The sequence below is a fragment of the Solea senegalensis genome, linkage group LG5 (assembly GCF_019176455.1).
Source record: "Solea senegalensis isolate Sse05_10M linkage group LG5, IFAPA_SoseM_1, whole genome shotgun sequence".
Lineage (NCBI taxonomy): Eukaryota > Metazoa > Chordata > Actinopteri > Pleuronectiformes > Soleidae > Solea > Solea senegalensis.
In genome coordinates, this window is record NC_058025.1 from 12,315,940 (window position 1) to 12,336,369 (window position 20,430).

Below are 20,430 nucleotides of genomic sequence, written 5' to 3' on the forward strand. Positions count from 1 at the left end.
AATAAAGAAAAACTTCCCTATTGATTATAAAATACGGTTGAAATATTTGTTTTGAAAGAGTTTAAAGAACTCGCTTAAAAAAGGTTATAGAAGGCATTTAAAAACAAGCTTTTAATTCCTTATTAAATTGACTATGCTAAAGGAGACATAGTGTTGGTGTTGGACACATTTCTTTAAAATATAATGTCCTCTTAAATGGCCCAGTAAAACAATATTTACAAACACTGACACACACCACTACTGAATCTATTCCATCTCTCTCCCCCCCATCCACTGTAGAATCTTTTTAAGTAGATGTTAACCTCCATGCCGATACCCCCTCTCCCTGTTTTCAAAAATACTCAAAACACTCAGCACCCTGCTAAGATGTGCCACTGTGAAATGAACTGTAAAGTTGTGTAGAAAGGTTAGTGTAAGTGTTTCTTTATTTGCCAGTGATGTGTTGAAACTTTGTCTCCCTGCTGTGCTTCATAACAAAAACAACTCTGGGTGCTTGTTTCCTCTGAGTTTAATTCACTATTCTCAAAAGCAGTTGACTGAGACGGGTTGCAGTGGGAATTGTAATTATTTTGCCTGTATTTAGAAATTAATCAAAGTCTACAGACTTTTTGTCAAAGGTGATTTGTAATTGTTCTTGTATGGTCTAGGGTAAGAATAATAGTCACAGCTGCCATGCAAATAAAGCTGACACACAATGACACTTCAGGGTTATTGAAAATGTCATTCCTCTGCACTGTTCTGAACTGTCCAGAGCCAATATTTAACATTTGAATGGGATTAATATAATACTATGGATGGAGTTATAGTAGTGCAAAGTTTTATTGAGGGGAAAATGATTTATGCATGTTATTTTTTGGCAGAGTGTGAAAAGTAATCTTGTTGTTTTATTTTATTTTATTCTAAATATTCATTTATTTATCTTGTTTTGCTTTTATTTATGTTGCCTACAAAGTATATTTTGCAGCTTTTGTAGTTTTCTCTTTAGTTTGTGTGGAAAGTGTTGCAGCAAGTAGCATATTATTGATATTTAAAGGGTTTTTTCTCTGCTGAAAATAAAACCGATGCCTGCTGTGACTGAAACCACTTTATGAGTGCCGTGAGACTGAACAATAACACTGACGTTTGTCTGCAAGCTAAAAAGGAGCTGAAATTCACTTCCCCGTAGAACAGAAATGAGCTGCAGATTTGGCTGATAGAGAGACCGCCTCCACATTTTCACATTGTCATTTCATACTATGTTATGATTATTATTGTGTTCAGTGGATTGTTCTAACAAGGCCATTTGTCTTGAAAATTCAACCTTTTCTTTTTTTATACCTAATTTAGTCACATTCATTATAGTTTCATTAGTTCGTATTTAGAGCGAATGTAGTTACAATATCTGATCATACATTATTAAGTGCATGCATGTCAAAGCCAGGTAACGTGAAACTCAAGATCCCCCATCTGTCTGTTCTCACAATAAGGAATTTAAAGACCATACACAGACTTTGGACTGAGCACAAAGGTTTCTTTTGTAAAACATTGCATGCATATGAACCAATATGAACACCATTCAGCATTGCATATAAAAGTGCCAAAGGGTTCAGTGTGTGTGTATGCTGCCTGTTCTGAGATTGTCTCCTACCGTGCGGGTTTATATGTGCTTATTAATTTTGAGTGGAATATTATTGCCTTTGCAGCTGCATGCTGATGAGTCATTTCGAGGAGCCCAAGCTAAGTGATGATGAAGAGCCACCGACAGAACAGGACAAGAGGAAGAAACTGGTGAGTCCGACACACACACGATTGTGCATACACTGCTCAATCAAATGACCAAAACATTACAATGACCTTCCGTTGTCTGAATTCTTCAAAATACATCTTCAGTAATGTTATGCGTTCTGTTAATTTTGATGTGTTTTTTTTTTTTCTCCACATAATCTGAAGATGTACATTAACATTTATTCTGCTCAGGCATATATAAATCAAGCTTAAAATGCTCAACTAATACAAGCTATATATGTTACAGCCCAGAGCTGATGTATTAGAATTGAGAAAAGTGGTCAGAGACCAATACACAGCCACATTTCTGCATCAACAGCTGCTACAGCTTTTCAGTTAGAGTCCCATTTCCATGAAGTTTTTCAGTGACACAGGGATGTGATGATGTTAGGTATGTGCTGTGCGTTAGGGATGAACAGTTAATCCAAATTTGACCAAAATCCCAATACAGCCTACTGCGAATTTCAAATCACAAGAGGCTCAATATTTTTTTAAAGCCAAAATGTGTGTCAAAATATCATTTTAGATTAATAATTGTCTTGATCTATACACATCTTATTCTACAGTCTGACGATAACATCTTTGTTTTTCACAGATCTGCACAAATATCACACAGGGATAAAAAAAAATAAATATATATTTTTTACATATATATGTGTGTATATATATATATATATACACACAAACATGTTTAGGGATCAAGATGTTGGTGTATCTTCTTGTCTGGCCTTTACCAAATGAGTACATTTATATACAAATTAGATTTCATATGGTTTGGTTTATTTCCCTAGTGTGACTTTGACTTGTTCCTCTGTAAGTATGTGTGTGTATATGCTGGGCAGTATGCCACTGTACTTATCACCTCAGCCCAGACCCCGACTTTTTGCTCTAGGGAAGAGAGAAGAGGAAAGTTAAAGTCCTACCTCCCTCAGCCTCCTAATGCGTGTGCTTTTAAGGACGTGCTTGAAACGTTGTGTGCAAGTGGCGGGTGTACTGTGTGAGATGGTTTTGAGTTGGAGGAGAATGTTAATGAGGAAAAAGAGACCCTTGACATTTATTGACTCCAGCTGTCTCATGGCTTCTGTCCTTGGCAGGTGTGTGCATATTTGTGTGTGTGTGTGTGTATATATATACATATATGTACATTCCTGTGCATCAAAATATGTTTGTGTTGGTCTGAAAGACCCAGTGAAAGGCTTTTATATTAAACACTAACTGTTGTGTTTCTGCATCAATGCCTTTCTTTGATTAATCTATTCAGACAGTGGACTGCCTATGCATCTTACATGAATAAATTAAATGCTGCTGCATACGCATTGCTTAATTATGTTTTAGGTGTGCTTGCACTCTATGGCAATCAACTTTGTTTAGTCAACTCTCATCAGGAACAGCCTTGTAGGTCCACCATCTCCAGGGTTAACTCTAGGGGTCTGGTGCATTGCCAGTCAGGCAGCAAGTAAAGGCATGAGGTGTGGCAGTGAGAACTGGAACTTGAGATGTGAAATGTCACATCTCTGGGGGATGGCTGGGTTTGAGGTAGTGAAGGAGGTGAAGCAGGTGAAGCAATGCCAAAGGCACCATAGTGGGACTGACCTCTATACTCGCTGGTGTTCCTAGGCATTTCCCAGATAGTGACTAGACTTTGTATACCTCCTGTTCCAGACATGTGTGCATGTATAATCACAATTCACTTGCAAAGTGCTTTTATAGTTGGGTTTCCTTTTTCATGCACTGCACATGGATAATAAACCACACTATAGAAATGATATGAATCTAGCAAGCCTAATACCTAGGCTGTCCAGTGTAATGACCAGCACAATTTTTTACACATGTATACATATTGGTTTGTATGTCGCAGCCTGATCTCTGCAATTACTGGAACCTTAGTGGTAGTTACCTTGCATGACTATGACTGGCATAAGACAAATAATAAATAAATAAATCATGACTTTGCCTCAGTACTGTGCCCAACACTCACTTTCATCTGAGTATTCCAGGCAAGTAGAAAAGACTAACTGACTGTGTTTGGGCCTCAGCACATAATGTATCATTTGATTCTTGTGCTTCATGTACAAGGTCAGCACCATCAAACAAGAAGAGGGATCAAAGACTTTCTCTGAGTACTAATAACATCTGCTCTGATTGTTGTGCCATATTAGCGCACAGCCTCTTGAGTGTATTTCTTTTCCTTTTACTACACATTAATGTACAAGCACAACACACATCGGGGGTTTTTATGCTGCGTTCGTCCGAGTAGTTGCCAGTGAGTGATTAGAGATCGAAAAACTGGACAAAGTATCTTTATTAAAGACAAGAAATGCAGTCTCTCTCACAACTTAGATGATGCCTTCCGCAGCCTGTAAAGATAGTTTAGTTTTTTTCAGTTCCTGAATTATTTAAATACTGACCTTCAAAACTTGGCATCCTCATCCATCATCCACATTCATCATGACATATGTGGAAAAAGGCATTCTGTTTGTGGTGCACACACCATCAATCACATGTAAAATTCATAATTTCAGAAGTTGTGAATCCAGATTTCCCTTACATTATTTAAACAAAAGTTGTAGGTTATCCTGTTTAAACAAAGTGTTTGTGAAAGCTCATTGTTGTCGAGTATTTCCTGTCACTGTCAAATTTTTCTTAATCAATCATTTGTAATGGCTTGATCTCTGTGACCAAGATGTTTAGCCCAGTTTACATGTGACTGTTTCTATACAATAATACAGAAGTTGAGAAGGGACTGATATCACAGTGACACACAACAACCTGATGACAAAAAATGTTAAATAAGTTAACCACACTTGCCTCATCTTTGCAAACGGACACATTATTCTGTGTGTTTAATTCTGTCACAGCTGTTTTTCCAGCATCTGAAGTGCACACCCTCATTTTCAAAGTCCAATTTTGTGCCCTCTGTTTATTATTTAATATGGTTTAATTTTATTTGAACAGAATGTTTTGTTTAGTCATTAATAGCACTTGCTCAGGATGTGTAACTGATGAGGTTTTTGTTCCAGGCTATTAGGCTAATGAGTTGGGTTTGACTGCATTCTTCTCCTAATAGTATTGGCAATAGTCTGATATGGTAGTATAATAAACATTGTGTTCACAGTTAGAGTAGTTGGTTTCAGATATACAAGCCGTGCAATTTTTTAATTTTACAAAAAGAAACCGATTCTGATTTTTACAATACAACTTGGTTGCAGCTCAGGCCAAACGATGTTTTAGACAGCGTTATTGAAAGGACTGTGTTTGTCTAATAGAAATGCTGGGTCAGGTTTCACAGCACATTCATCAATGTTCTAAAGAAAGCTAGAGGTACCAGACATGTTTTTCCTATTAGTGTAGCTTTTGATGTGGAAACACATCAAACAAACAAATAGGACAGTGAATATTACATTTTGAATTTTTAACACTCTTTAAAAAAGTAAGAGAATATCATTTGCACAAATATCTACAAGACCCACATCGAGTGTAGAAGAGAGTGACAAATCTTGTCGGCCACCTGCTTCTAATCCAAATCAGTCTGAAGTTTAAATTGCAATTAAAAGACCTCCTCCAGTAAAATGTTCAATACAGAGAGATTTACTTTATTGTCTTGGCTGTTTTTGCTTAAAGGGAATGGAAATCATTTTTCCAGCACATTAATTAGTCATTAAATTCCTTTAATTCTTGTGATTTAATGTAGATTAGCAATCACTTATTTAGTTGGCTTTAATGGAAATCCCATTCAAATCTGAACATTTAACGACAAAAAATTATACCTTTTACAGTTATTGCTCAGAGTTGTTTTTAGCTTTGAACTGTTTTTAGCTTTGATCATTTACCAATAAATCATAAAATATTTTGTTTTTCTATTCAGCAGTTTATCATTTTAATGAGTAATTAAATTGACTCCAGAGGTCCTAAAGGTATATATTTATAGGAAATGAGTTTCAGTGTGTTATCAGTTCAGTCTAGTCCACACAAAGCGTAAGTAATGAAGACTTACCCAGTCTCAGGCAGACCATCATTGTCAGCATAATTTGGTTTTGTTGAATAACAGAGCCTTTGACAGTGTTATTTTGCAGTGCAAGATATAAAGATTCTCTTTTGTGCTGCCTAAGGCACACTGAGATATCCAAATTAGTTTCCATCTCTGTCACTTCTCTAATTTAAAGCCATTTATTGTTTAGACAACAGAAAATTGTTTGCTCTCAGGATGGCAGTGTTGCAAATACTATGTTGCAGTTTACCATGTATTGAATTCACTGTAAAGTTAAGTACTTTAGGAAGAGATTAAGCATACAAGTAGACTCATAGCGATACATTACATCACGTAGACAGACTTTGAATGTTCTTTTTTAATCTTCATAAATTGCATAAATGGCACTAGCTACACCCTGAAGACGAGCAGAGATACAGAAATGTGTGTGGAAACTGAATTGTTGAAAATAACATTTCATTCATTTAAGGGATATGGAAGCAGGCACTGAATGTCAGTACAATACTGGCATAATAGATGTAGATGGAGAAGCTTGAGGTAACAGGATTAATGTCAGACTCAGCAAGTCCAGTCTCAGCAGGTCAGTGCAGCTGTTCCAACACATTTGAACCAGACTTTCTCCCTCATTTATACTATGTAATAGATGTTTTGACAACAACCAACATTTCAGAAACTATATTCAACTGATTCCTTAGAGCACATCTCTAATCCCCTCAAGCTGTTGGAAAAACAACTAATTCTGCCTAATTCCATGGTTAATTTGAGCTAAATTCACGATTCAATCGCAGTTTCTGCTCAGCTTTAGTTTGGGAAGTAGCTGACTTTTATCATTCATTCTTGTTGCTGGTGTCTGGTGTTGTTGTTCCTGCATAACATTGCTCGTCTTTAACATGAGCAAAGGTCTGAGGAGCCAGAATAAATCACGACATCTCTGTGGTTGTGAGAGAGACCTTAAAGCTTTCTGAGAAGAATGTCCTTAACATCTATCATTAGTGTTGCCATACTGATTAAGCTGTTCCGTGGTAGCGTCTCATCAAGACTGTAGCCCGCTGTTATAAAAGGCATTCAGATATTAAATTGTTGAGCATGCACCACAGGGAATGCTCAAATCATCTACCCACTTGTGTCTGTGTCAGTCTTTTTGTTAGTGTTGCAGCTGTGCCGATCGTGCACATGATGATACAGTCACAAGTGAGTGTAGTATTTTCACCTGTCAGCTCTTCGGATTTATTGGGAGTTAATTAGTTTGATTTAAATGATGATGATAATCCATATTTGATGTGACAAGTCACAGTTGTTAAACTGATCATAATACATCTTAATTACCAGAGTGAAGCCTTTTCATTCAGCATGTGGCTCATTATAACCAGTCACTGTTTTTGATTGAGCGGTGGGAGAGCCAGAAAATCTGATCCGTCCAATTCACACTGCTGCTCACCTTTCGTCAAGTAAAGGCCTGTTACACAAGAGATACAATTATTGTGTTTTTTTTTTAATCCTTTCTCGTAACAGGTAGACACAATTAAATTATGTAGTGTTCTTGATTAAGTTTTAGAAAAAGTTCTTTTACTGGCATATAGTTGGCAGTTAAACTGTATTGTCTTGAGGAATACCAAACATTCAGTGCATTCTTGTTGCTGTTTGTGAATTCACGGGTGGAAGCTGGGAACTTAACTGAATTAATAATATAACTTTTTTAATGAGCTAAAAAATTAAAGCTGGCATCTGCACAACAGACGCTGTTAAAGAAGAAAGCCCACAGAGTGTGAGGTGCCGGGCTCAATACAGCAATAACAAACAGAACAGTTTGTAGATTACTTATTGGCATTCACTTTAATGCATTGATTTTTTTTCAGACTTGGAATTGAACTATACCTAAAGCACTGTGTTATGTTATGTTAAGCAAAGATATTAGAGTTAATAAAAACAAATAAAACTGACACAACTGACTTCATTAAATTGTTATTATTTTTGCAGAATTAACTGCCCCCACTGCTGAAAAACATCTCACAGATAACTCTTAAATACATTGAGTCCAAGAAAATGAGCTGGCAAAATATGAAGGAAGATGTAATAAAGGAGGGGACTCAAAATGTCTAACAATAATAGAATATTGTGACCCCGATCAGTTTTGACCAATCATTCCACTGCCAATTTGAGCTCAATTTGTCGTTTTAAATTAGTACCTGTGATTGTTGCAGTATCTGGTGTTCATAGCTGTTTTTACACATCTACATTTTTTAAACACTGTAGCCATCTGAAGGCAGTGGGACAAAATGTTTATTAATCTGTACTAGTTTTGCCAAATTCTGCCCCACAATGCTAATCCTAACCCACTGTGTTACCCATCGCCACACTTGCATTGTAATGACCGCATGCTGCTGCAAAATTATGGTCATGCAAGACTATATCAGACTAGGTCTTGTATGACTCAGCCCTCTTCTGATAAGTGGAGCAGAGGTTTGATTACAGCTGCTCATTTATCATCTGTGCAGTCTACTCCTTCAAAAGTAGCTTTTTATGTCCCTAAAGTCCATTGCAGTGGAAATGCTGTGTCACCTTTTGATATCATTATGTAAGTTTTTATGACTTGCTACTGTAGAATGTCTTTATGTGTTCAGATTATGCCGCTCATCCAGACAATAACGGTTGTCTTGTTAGGCTGCTCCCATCATGTGTCACTGTGAATGGTACAACTGTTTTTGATGAGACCAGTGATGTGACTGACTGAAGTTTAATTTATAAACCAACACACCAACTTTTTTATGGTTTACCTCACCCACTCTCTTCCTTTTTTTTATTGTCTTGTCGCTTTTGGACCTACGGTACTTGAACCAAAACAGCATGTTTACATGGAGTGTGCCCAAAACCTCCCACTTTTTTCAGTCTTAAAATAATTTAACACACTCTGAATTTTACCTGACTTGTAAAAGACACTAAGGTTGGAAAGCTGTAAACCACAACCGTGTGTTAAATTTATCATAGAAAGATTTGGAAAATATATCTTAATATTTATGATACTTTTTTTGTCTGCATTATGTCATTGAAAAAATCCCAAACTTCAAACACACGCTAGCTGAATTCTTCCTCTGAAAGTCTAATCTTACAAAAGCAGGAAATTGTCTTTCTAAGAACCTTTCAAGTGGTAAAGCATGTTGCTTGTCACTGTTTGACCCAGCTTGTCACTCACTTACAAGAGTTCCAGCCAAAATGTTTCTATTTATTTATTTAACTTTTGTTTAACCAGGAAGAAATGCGATTAAAATAAAGAACTTTATTTCAGAGGGAGACCTGGCAAGGTAAAAAGTAAAAAACAAACAACAAAGTTGCAGACATTACTGACAGCAAATGGGAAAACATTTGAAGACTTCAACTAGATAAGTAGTTAAACTAAAAACAGGATAATCCTTATCCAGTTATTTAATTCTGAGTTCAAGGGTTAGGGTTGAGTTTTCAAGTTCTTCTGCAGCTCATTCTTACTGCAGGTGTAGAATATGCAAAGGCCATCCTCCCCCAATCCTCAATCCACCACAGCATTATGAAGGTTTGTGTCAAAGAGAGTTGTTTTAAACTACCAGAATGATTTATAGGACATAGACATGATGTGTATATATATGTGTGTGTGTGTGTCTGTGTATGTATATATGTATGTTTATATGTATGTATGTATGTATGTATGTATGTATGTATGTATATGTATATATGTATGTATGCATTCAGTTTTAAACAACACTGAGGACTAAATATTTATTTCAGCACACAATCTGTACACTGATGCACAGTAGAGAGTGGATATCTGACCTCATGCCTGGATGCCTTTTTAAAAATTATATTCTGGCCTAGCCTGTTTTACATGGGGTTTTAATATGTGAAACTAATGGATATTTTGTCTATTTTGGCTGAATCTTGCTCAGTGCCAGGGTTATTTGTTATTTTAGTGACATTATTTGTTCAAACTGAGTCAGGTTTGAATACCTTTCTGAAACAAACATGAGTACATTGGCACTGCAACCTGAAGCAGCCTTTTTCTTGATCATGTCTTGAGTGGTAACTTTCCGCACTATAGCCCATGTATTTGGTCATATGCACCCTAGTGACAAATGGCTACAGGGGCTCTAACATTTACGCCCTCTAGTATAATACTAATTATGGTATTACATCGTGCCGCCTCATTGAATGAGGAAATAGCTGCAATCAAGCTCTAATGTTCTAATACTCCCTCTAAGTCAAGAGACCATGGGAAAGAGAGGGGGGGTTTCTATCTCCCTCTCTCTCTCTTCCTCTCTCTCTCTCGCGTGGGAGATTCAGGATGACATTGGCGAATGTTATAATCTTGTTCTTAAGTTACTTACTGCTTACTGTTTCTCTGTGTCTCTTATATGTGGTTTGTGTATCTTAAAATCCATAAATGTAGTTGCTGTTTGTGTAATGAATTTAGATTTAGCTCAATGTTTACACAGTACTGTGCAAAAGTCTAGGTCCGCCGTTGTTTTAGTAATGTTATAATACTGTATAATTATGTCTCAATTTATTGATTGTTTTTTAATGACAGTAGAGATAATGCCATTGACAAAATTGTTATCATTTATCTCTGATCTCTGGTAGTCATACATGAGCAATTTCACATCCTCAAAGGTGCAAGGTTACACATTTTTAGAATACTGATATTTGCAGACCTTAAACCATTTAGCTCTAATAATGAATCAAATCTGAGTTTAACTTCGCCATGTAGCTACATAACACGTTTGTAGGGCACATTCAGGGCAGAGCATGTGGGGACAACATTAGATAACTGGTGTCTGCAGGAGTTGGAGTAGGAGAAGCTTGAGGTAACAGGATTAATGTCAGACTCAGCAGGTCCAGTCTCAGCAGGTCAGTGCAGCTGTTCCAACACATACACATTTGAACCAGACTTTCTCCCTCATTTATAGTATGCTTTAACTACACATTTCACATGTCCTCACTATTTTCTTAAACACATACAATCTCCTGCCCTCAAATGATTGATGTTGCTTGCACAACAACACTGGCAATGGGAAAATGGTAGGGTCCAAAAGAGGTTACGTCAGGACAAACTTCTTCTTTTTTTAAACAGGTAGAACAAATTTTCTCTTGGGGCATTTTGCAAGAGATATATAAGAGGATAGATTTACTTCTGTGGAAACAGCATGGTGGTCATAATCATCATGGTCATAATCAGAGATTTTTCCTCTCACACCTACTTCTGTATTCTGTTTTTTCTGCATGCTCCTCCAACATCCTCCGTACGCTAGGAATCTGCCAAACCCCTTGCACCTTTCTTACATGTAATCCTTCTCTGTCTTTTCATCCTGCCTCTCATTTATCTTCTACTTTCTTTGAGGCATGAACACCATTGCTTCTGTATCTTAGTCGCAGCAGGTCACTCCCTCTACGCTTCTCTCTCATCCAGAATCCATCTCTCTTTCATTTTTTTTCTTTCCTTTCCTAAGCCTGCATTGGCCTTATATTAAGCATTCCTGAATTTTACCTTGACAGTAATATCAGATTGGTTGTACTCACATATTATTAATGCACATTCAGATCTTCACCTCTTTTTTTTCCCCCCCTTTTGCTCATCTTTGCTCTACGCACAGTGTAACTGGCTGCATTTCTCCACAGGCTCCACTTGTAGTGTAAACACACTGTTGTTTCAAGACATTTAACCTTAACGGACTCACAGAAAGTGTGTAGATTAATTACTAATTTACATCACTCTGACACCCCTGTTGCACCTGAATGGATGAGATGAATTACACCCCTGTTCTTATTGCCACATGGAAATAATGAATCAGTATAATTACTGACAACATTCTTCACACCTTTATCCAGAACAGAGGGCAAATTAGCCAGGACAAGTGAACGCATGAGTGCATGCTAAAATGAAGTGAAAACAGTAATAAACAGTTAATTGATCAAATTCATTTAGGCCTTAGCAGCTTTTAAGGCGATGATTAGTATTGAAGTTGTGTATGATATTGGATAATATTATTGAGTATGAAACTAGTCGCAGATTTACCTCAACTAGTGAAGTTATTGTTTTGGTCTTCTTTGTCTTTTTGTCAATGAGCAAGCATTTCTCAAAAACATTAAGGACACATTCAACTTCTGGGAATATAGTTTAAGGCCAAATCAATTATTAGACTTTGGTAGTAAGTTACACAGATCTACTCTATGCAGCCCTACCCCAACTCTCTCTCTCTTTCTGTCTCAGTGCACATTCACTCACAAGTTCTTCTACAACAGACATGAGACGCACAGCGCTGGTCCTATCAAAGATTACTACAGTATGATGTAAAGCTAGTGCATTTGTAGGTGCCACAGAATACTCAACATTGACAACTCTCTCTATCTTTCTCACTCTTGGTCTGCCTGTCTGCTTGTCTTTTTGACAAATAATGAATATAAATAAAATATAAAATATAATACAAATAATACAAATAAGGTCATCCACATGCCCCGCATGCAGGTAAAGACCTGCCCAACCTGTGTCGCAGTATCTGTGGTGTATGATGTAGACCTGGTTAAATGACTGTGGTAACTATGGTACCCATGTGTGACAGCCTAAGTGAATGACACTGTGACCTATACAACTCGCTGCTATTGATTCATTCATTTGCGCATGGAAAAGTCAAGTAGACCATTTACACACCTATAATCCTGAACAATATAGATCAATCTCTGTAAGACATTATTGACTTCTGCATAGTCTGGAGTAACAGACCAAATATACATACATAATTGAGTGTTTGGGGAATTGTAAGAGCAAGAAAACCCCAAATATTCACATAAATAATAATTAAACAACTCTAAAACAATAATCAGCACCACAGCGTTTTCCAGTTTTGTGCCATTTTACATGAGTAATTATGATAGCACAGCCCTCATTAGTAATAATCATATTAGATTATTCATTTTTGTCTTTGGTATCTTAATTGGCAGCTAAATGTAGTGCTCGTTTGTGCGAGTTATGAGTGATAATCGTTAGTGGCACCACACTTATATTAATGGTTGTGTGAAATTACCGTTGGCAATATTAAACTGCACTTGGATGAATTGTCTCATAGACTACTGTGTAATTCCATTCAGAGCATGCATTGAGAATCACTTGTCTGTCGTGAACATGTTCCTTCGAGTCTTATTTGACCACTTGACAGCAGCTATAAAGTGTTGTCAGCAGGGGCGGCTTGTCAATAATCAACAATGCAGTTAAACACAAATAATTCAAAAATAATGATGACATTGAGATGATACTCACAGTGTATGGTGTGCACCGGGTTGTGCATTGTTGGTTGTATTTAATGAATTGCTTTCTGTGTAAATATATACATTTCTAAGGCACGGGCGGCGGTAACATGAGAGTGTGTGTGCATGTGCTTCAACTTTAGATAGTCAGGTGACCTGGAGCTGCTCTCTCATTGGGTTCTGTCCGATTCCTCTAGACATGCAGCTCACTGCCTTCCTGGCCAATCAAATGACACTGTCAAGGCTGTCATTCAAAATCACTCCCCTGATGTTCAATCCTGAAGCTAGCGGACGTGACTGCACATGAAGTATACCATTAATGCTCGCCTGTGACTCATGTCATTGTCATGTCATTATCCATGTAAGCATTATCCGAATAAGTCCTTATTCCAGCAATGAATTACCCTAATAAAATAGCTGTGTTATGCCAGTATTACCTGGAATGTTCCATCCATCCATCTTCTACCGCTTTATCCTCCACATGAGGGTCACAGCGGCCACATATAGAGACAAACAACCATCCACTCTCACACTCACACCTTTGCAATTTGCAGTGTCCAATTTACTTAATCCCCATACATGTAAACATCTACTCTGGTAACTACCAGGGCATGCTCTTGTGCGCACCTGCAAATCTGGCAGCATCAGTGATGGCACACGTTTTCTCCACAGCAGGCGAAGTGGGTGGTGACTGAGTTGGTCATGTCTTTCTAGAGCATGTACACAAACTTCTTTACAGTACATACAGTATGTGCACGTCACACAATAGTTGCCACAGCACCATAATTTGTGATGACGTCTTGCATAGCAAGAGGCAACACTCTCTCTCTCTCTCCCCCCCACAGCCCTGATCATTATATTTGATAATTTTTTGTTATAAAATATGCCAGCAACAGCAAAGGTAAGATGTGTCAATACAATGATGACCAACCAACACTGTCAGCATCTGATTACACAATACATTTCTTGGTTTACTCTTTAGTTATAACTGAGTGAGTGTGTGCCCTCTTTCTCTTGCTCCCGTCACACGGACACAAACTTGAACATTGTATATGTGTAGGTGGAATGGACGTGACAAATGACAGGATAGGTGGATAAAGCATCTTTGACTTCACTATGCATTTGCCTGTGTGACATATGCCTCCCACAGACCAATTTCAGCAATCTAAATATCATTACAAAACACACTGTCCAACATGGATCTAATACACTTGGGTATAACATACAGTATGTAGACTATACAGTGAGGACACCCATTGTATTATAGGTCATGATATAAATCATAGACTCACACACTGGAAGAAGGTCATCCTATATTTCTAACACTCAGAGAATTTTCGCAGGGTCTCAAGACCTTGACAACTAACATCTTTAAACTTCACTCACAGTACGACATAGGGCCACTACCATTTAGAAGTCACTACCAAGGAAATGGCCACAATTTTTTTATGGTGGTCATCTTTCATCTTGGACAGCTTAACACGACTGGTCTCAGGTGAGCCGATGTCATGTGATCAAGTGGACAGCTCTGGCTGGGTTCACCGTGTGTGGGTGCGTGTGTGTGTCTGGCATGGAATGTTTTGCACATGTTTGTACAAAGTCACCTCTTGGGAATAGAACTTGCCTACTTTTACACAAGCTGTATGCGTCTCAAACCAAGAAGAAATGATAAAAATAATCTTTCTTCAGGGTTTCAGCATTTATATTTGTCGTGATGCGCCGCTTCATACCAAAAAGTCATTATTAGAGTTATAAGTATGTTTTATCTCTCTCCCTCCCTGTTTGATCAATAATGAATAGAAATAAAATATACAAATAATACATGAAAAGTCACCCACATGCCCCACATGCGGGTAAATACCTGCCCAAACTGTGTCCCAGTATCTGTGGTGTGTGAAGTAGACCTTGAGAAATGACTGTGGTAACCATGGTATCCATGGTGTGACAGCAGCAACTTGTATAGGTCACATTGTCATTCTATTGATTCATTGATTTCCGCATGACAAAGTCCATTCACAAAACTTAAACTATAATCCTGAACAAAACAGATCAATCTCTGCAAAACATTACTGTTGTGTTTATTAGTGTTATAAGTAGGTTTTATGATTTTCAAAGGCAAGGCCCTATGTTAAAAAAAAAGAAAAAACAACCAACACACTTCCTGTGTGAACTACAGTTGTGTAAGATGCGCCCATCACACACTGCACTTTCATCCAGTGTGAACTGGGCCTCAGAGTGACCAATTGTGATGTAATGATCATACTCCCATGCGTTACATGCAAAAACACACAAATGTCACTTCTGTTGGCAAAGACCAAGTAATGTTTTTTATAGCCAGATGATGACATATGCATCCATCAAGTGTTTTTTTCTGTCTTTCTGTGAAATAAATGTCTGTGTCATAGTAGCAGATGTTTCAAAACCCTGGCAGGCTGAATTTGTAACAGCACTGATGTTTTTCACAGTAATAATGTGGGATTTTTTATCTGATTGCTTGTTAAAGGGCAGCAGTAGTCTGGGGATTGCATTAGATATGAGGGTTTTCACAGGCCCCGTCATTTCATCAGTCTAACTTCCTCTCTCTGTGCCTTTCACACTCCCCTCTTTCTTCTTCCACTATGTCCTGAACAGTGAGGTGACTGCTCACATATCATCTGCTTTGGGTCACTCACAGCGTCGTCATTCTAGTTTCCAACAACCTCTTGCAAAATAATGATCCTTTCTCCTCTTGAATTCCTGTTTGCTTCTTTTTTGCATTGTCCTAACTCCTTGTGTGTTTTTTTCCTGCTTAGTAATATTCACATCTTCTGGCCATTGTGTTTTTTTTCCACATTGTTTTGTATAGCCATCACTTTCAATTTGTGCACAGTTGTCATAGATGTGTTGAGCTCTTTTTTCCTCATATAAAAAAAAAAAATATATATATATATCATATATATATACAATTGCACAATATCATTTATACCATCATTATAAAGCCGTGCTTGGGTTGTGCATCTCTTCAGAGGAGAGCATTGGAAATGCACCTCTGGCTCTCTTTCCAATGTCGCTCTCTCCCCCTCCCTCCCTCCCTCCCTCAGTCAGTTGCACATACACACACACATGCAGTCATGCATACGCTTATATATTGAAACAGGTAGAGTAAAAATTTGTTTAAAAAAAAAATCTCATTTGGCATAACGATGTCTATACTGATCGTTGTGCACCTGCTGAAATGTGAGTTTAAAAGCACCTATTCCTCCATGCGGGGGGGTGTGTGTTTTTCTCTTTTTTTGGTCCATATCGCCCAGCCCTATTAATATACACTATGTCTATGCTCGTAATATGTGCATTATGATGTGCACTGTGTGCTTTAATTTGGATCATTGTTGCTGAGACACTGTACTTGCGCACTTTTAATTGCCTATAAACAAAGGCCTTGATATGTAGTGCTCGCAAAGGCAATTAAGGACAAGGTATTACACGCACACACACGCACCTCCAGCAGGTCTGTGTGCTAAAGGTAATTATGAAGGTAAGCTGACGGGTGTTCCGTTAAGCCACTCGCAGACAGATGCTCTTTACTAGTTTAATTGCACTTTATGACAAGGATTCTTTTTAGTTGCTGGTTTGTGAAGATCTTCTAGGGCTGTTCAAATAGGATGCACACACTGAATGCCTGAATGTCAAGTTTTTGTGTGTTAATGCAGGTGATTAAGAATATTCATTTGCTGAAGGAGTTTGTTCCTGTCTCGTTTGCTAAGCTGACCTGTGCAGAAAAGGTTCAATGAGAGGACTCAGGCATAACGATAATTTATCCCGGGGGGAATCAAAGAAAATCTTAATGAGAGAAACGAGCTGCTGGTGTACAGAGCACACACTACACATACATTTATATGCTGTAAATTAAATCAATCACTAACCAAAGCATAAGTCATTAGTGTTTGGGCAATTCAAATGTAGCACAGCACAGAATGTGCTAATTAAGTTATAGTTTCAACACACTGCTGTCGATCCATGAACCAGCCTGGGACCTTAAGGGAGGAGACATATCTGCGTGAGATTTGATGCAATTTTATTTATTGATGTTTTATAAGACATTCTATGAAAAGTAGCAGTCGACAAAAACACAATTTATTGTAGTTGGAGTCCAGTACGCACTACTAAAGTTACGTTTCAACACCTGTGATTTTTGAACCTAGGTGAAGCCACTAAAACACGCCATTATCAATGTCAGTAGTGGTCTTTTCACTCCTGCTTCACCCGTACATGAATTGGGACATGAATGCACAGCAAGCAAAATGAGCCAAAGGAAGAAAACAACGGAGCTCAGTGACAATGTGACAGTTCAATCAATCATTCAATTTGATTAATAAAATAAAAATGTTTTAGTGCTGTCCTCCGAAGTTGTCAAAAAGTTAAATATTGCCACAAGTATTTGAAGCCAATGAACGGTTGGAAAATTAATTGGCATCAGAGCATTGTCAAGAAGAAATAAGCGTGTTCACCTGGGTCATACTCATACCAAGGTGTTCAAAACCCGACATTCGTTGCAGAGTCATTTGAACCAGGACCATTTCTATTTCTGTGACCAGTGAGAATGGGATACTTTTTCCTGTCAGTAAATGTAATACCTGTGTAGCCCGTGGTCTTTCTCACACAAAGTTAACTTGCTGACACCTCCTCAGGCGACAAACTGCCAGTCTTCTCACTTTCCATTTTCTTTGTCCCCACTACAGTTGGCCCTGGAGGACCCAGTGCACAGTGTTTCTCTCCAGCAATTTGTCTACGAGAAGCTGAAGACACAGCAGACCCTGATGGGGGACCAGGGCTTCGGGGTCCTGATGGAGACTGTGGACACGGAGCTTGTCCGGCAGCTCCAGGAGTTCCTCCAAGGCCTCTGAATTACATCTACTGTCTGTCATGACCTTACACAAACAACTTTGCCTACCGCTAGTACCCCCCTCCCCTCTCTTCCCCAGGTTTTAAAATGTACTGGAAAGGCAACAATTTGCCCTATGTGCCGGAATCCAAACCTTCCCAACCTCTACTCATGCTATGCCTTATCTGTAGACCTAGTCTTGTTGACTTCCCTCAGTTATAACACCTTGTCTCTTTCTGTGTGAATTTCTTTTTTTTGAATCAATATGGTGTTTATGTGAGTGCTTAAAAATGTCAAAGTACCCACACCCACATATATCACCACACTAGAGCTTCCACTGATTTCCTGTAGTTTCTTCTCTTTCTATGTTTTCTACGTGAAATGTGTAGAAAATTGAAAGGATAGTTTAACCATTGGGGGGGAGGTTGAGGAGAAAATAGCAAAAAAAAACAAAAAACATTTGCAGGTGCCAGAGAACGACTATTTTCTATGGAAAAACATACAGATTGTAGCAGCAATGTGGACAAAATATACCTGAAGGACCTAAAGCAGTGTTTACAGACTTGATTCTTAAAAGAAAAAAACATAAAAGAAATGTAATTTTGTATGTATGTAAAATATGGATGATATTCCGCATGACAAAATGTTACTTTTTAGTTTGTTTTTATGTTATGTTGATTTCTCTTCCTTTGTTTTAAATAACTGTTGTCATAACCAGAGATGAATTTGAAGTAACTACTGAGAGAACTAACTCTGAGAAGTAACTGTTTTTTTCTTTCTATTTGAGTTGGGTTAGAGGGAATGTGTCTGTAAAACGAGTGATTTTTAAATGGTTCACGATGCTTAACCACATTTATATGTGTATATATACATACAGCTGCTAATTGATGGTGTGTCAGAGCACTTTATAACCAAAAGACCGATTTCATATGTTTTTTTTTCCATCCCACGAATGGTACATGTTCGCACATCACAAGGCCTTGGGGCAGTGCAGCAGGATTGTGCCAGTGAGGCTGTAGTTGCATTAAGACAGCATCTTGGTTTCGTCACAGTTTCATTTGAGGTTTTCGGATTTAAGTTGAACATTCACAAAATGAGCCACTGTGACTTTCTTCAGAGTCGATATATACATCACAGTTAGAAAGATGAGTGCATCTGTCCTGCTGCCCTGTTTTTTTTTCCTCTGCTTTGACCGATTTTCGTTTTTGATGATGTAGTGGTAGAAATAAAGTATGTATTATTGATTTGGCAGGAAAGCACATTTTCGTCACCTGTTTTTGCATAACAACTGATTGTGTGGAAGCTCTACAAACTTGTATCATGATAAAGGAGTAATGGTAATGCACATCCACACATTGGGGCTTCATAAAAAAAAAAGGAAGAATAATTTCATGTAGAATGTCGAAATATATTATGATTTGTTGTAATTTGAAACTCGTAAGGACCCTGCCTCCATAATCAGTTATTCTGAAACGTATGTATTAATGTGGTTCGTTAGGTCAGGCGTCCTCCCTGGAACGGAGATAATCCTTATACGAGCAATTTTGACACTGTGATGAGTAGCGGTCAGATCTACAGCCTTATGCTTTCAGCCTTAACTGTTATTAATACTCAAAAAGATCTCTCTTTCTATCTTAATTTCCTGACTAGTTTAGAAGTAGATGATGTCTTTACTTAATATTTCACTAATTATGTCAATTTTTAAGTTTTGGACACAACGCATAATAGTGAAGATTTTGATTTATATGTTCTGGTTATGTTTTGATGGGGTAAAAGAAAAAAAAAACCTTGTTGCTTTTTCCAAAGCCTTCAATAAAATGCATAAATCAGGCATATTTGTGAAAAAAATGTTCTTATTTGGTTTGATGCTGAGGTGTGTAACTGAAAGTGCGTTGTTTTTGATGTCCAAGTGTGTTTTGTTTTATTCAAGCAGTTCCAATGGCCATGGCACTGACACAAACCTCAGGTTTGATAACTGACATGAAGACAGACGTGCCCTGGATACTGCAGCACTGAGGATCTGATCCATCAGTAGTTGGAGCAGCAATGTTATGGTGAGTGTATATATTGTCGAGTAGAAGAAAAGGATAGAATGTCTTTATTAATTCAGACTCTGGTTTTACACAGTTGCACTGAGAAAAACGCAATAACTTGCACTGTTGTGTGTAACAAGACTAAAAAGTCTTTGTTAAAAAAACCTTTATTCCAGTGTCAACATTGAAGTTGAGGGTTTTTTTTAATGTATCAGCTGTGATGCTTTGTAACTTCAATAAGTCTACTACAGTTTTTGCACAAACTTTCGACTAAAAGTTTTCCTACAAAAATGCCTCTGCTCGCCAAATGACAAACAACAACGACCCTGGTCAGCATCAATCCATTTGTCTTAAGTGCTGAAAATAAATGCTCCTCTGGCAGCTCGTCACTGCTGTGCTTCATTGAGTAAAAAGAGATGATTAGGAATTCTACACCCATATTCGCTTCCTGCACTTTTCTTCCTCCCCTGCACTATTAATCAAAGAGACTGTCATTCATCTTTGTTCTCCTGCACTTTCTC

The 20,430-nt window shown here is 37.8% G+C and overlaps 1 protein-coding gene across 1 annotated transcript in view; it reads left to right on the top strand.

Moving 5' to 3' along the window:
- Positions 1–19,707, top strand: part of ipo11 (importin 11) — an 87,364-nt gene extending 67,657 nt beyond the window's left edge. The window contains exons 29-30 of the mRNA XM_044026533.1: positions 1,683–1,767; positions 17,734–19,707. Of these exons, the coding sequence (XP_043882468.1) occupies positions 1,683–1,767; positions 17,734–17,898 (250 nt within the window). The 3' untranslated portion in view covers positions 17,899–19,707. The remainder of the gene's footprint in view (positions 1–1,682; positions 1,768–17,733) is intronic.
- The last annotated feature ends 723 nt before the right edge of the window (positions 19,708–20,430 follow it).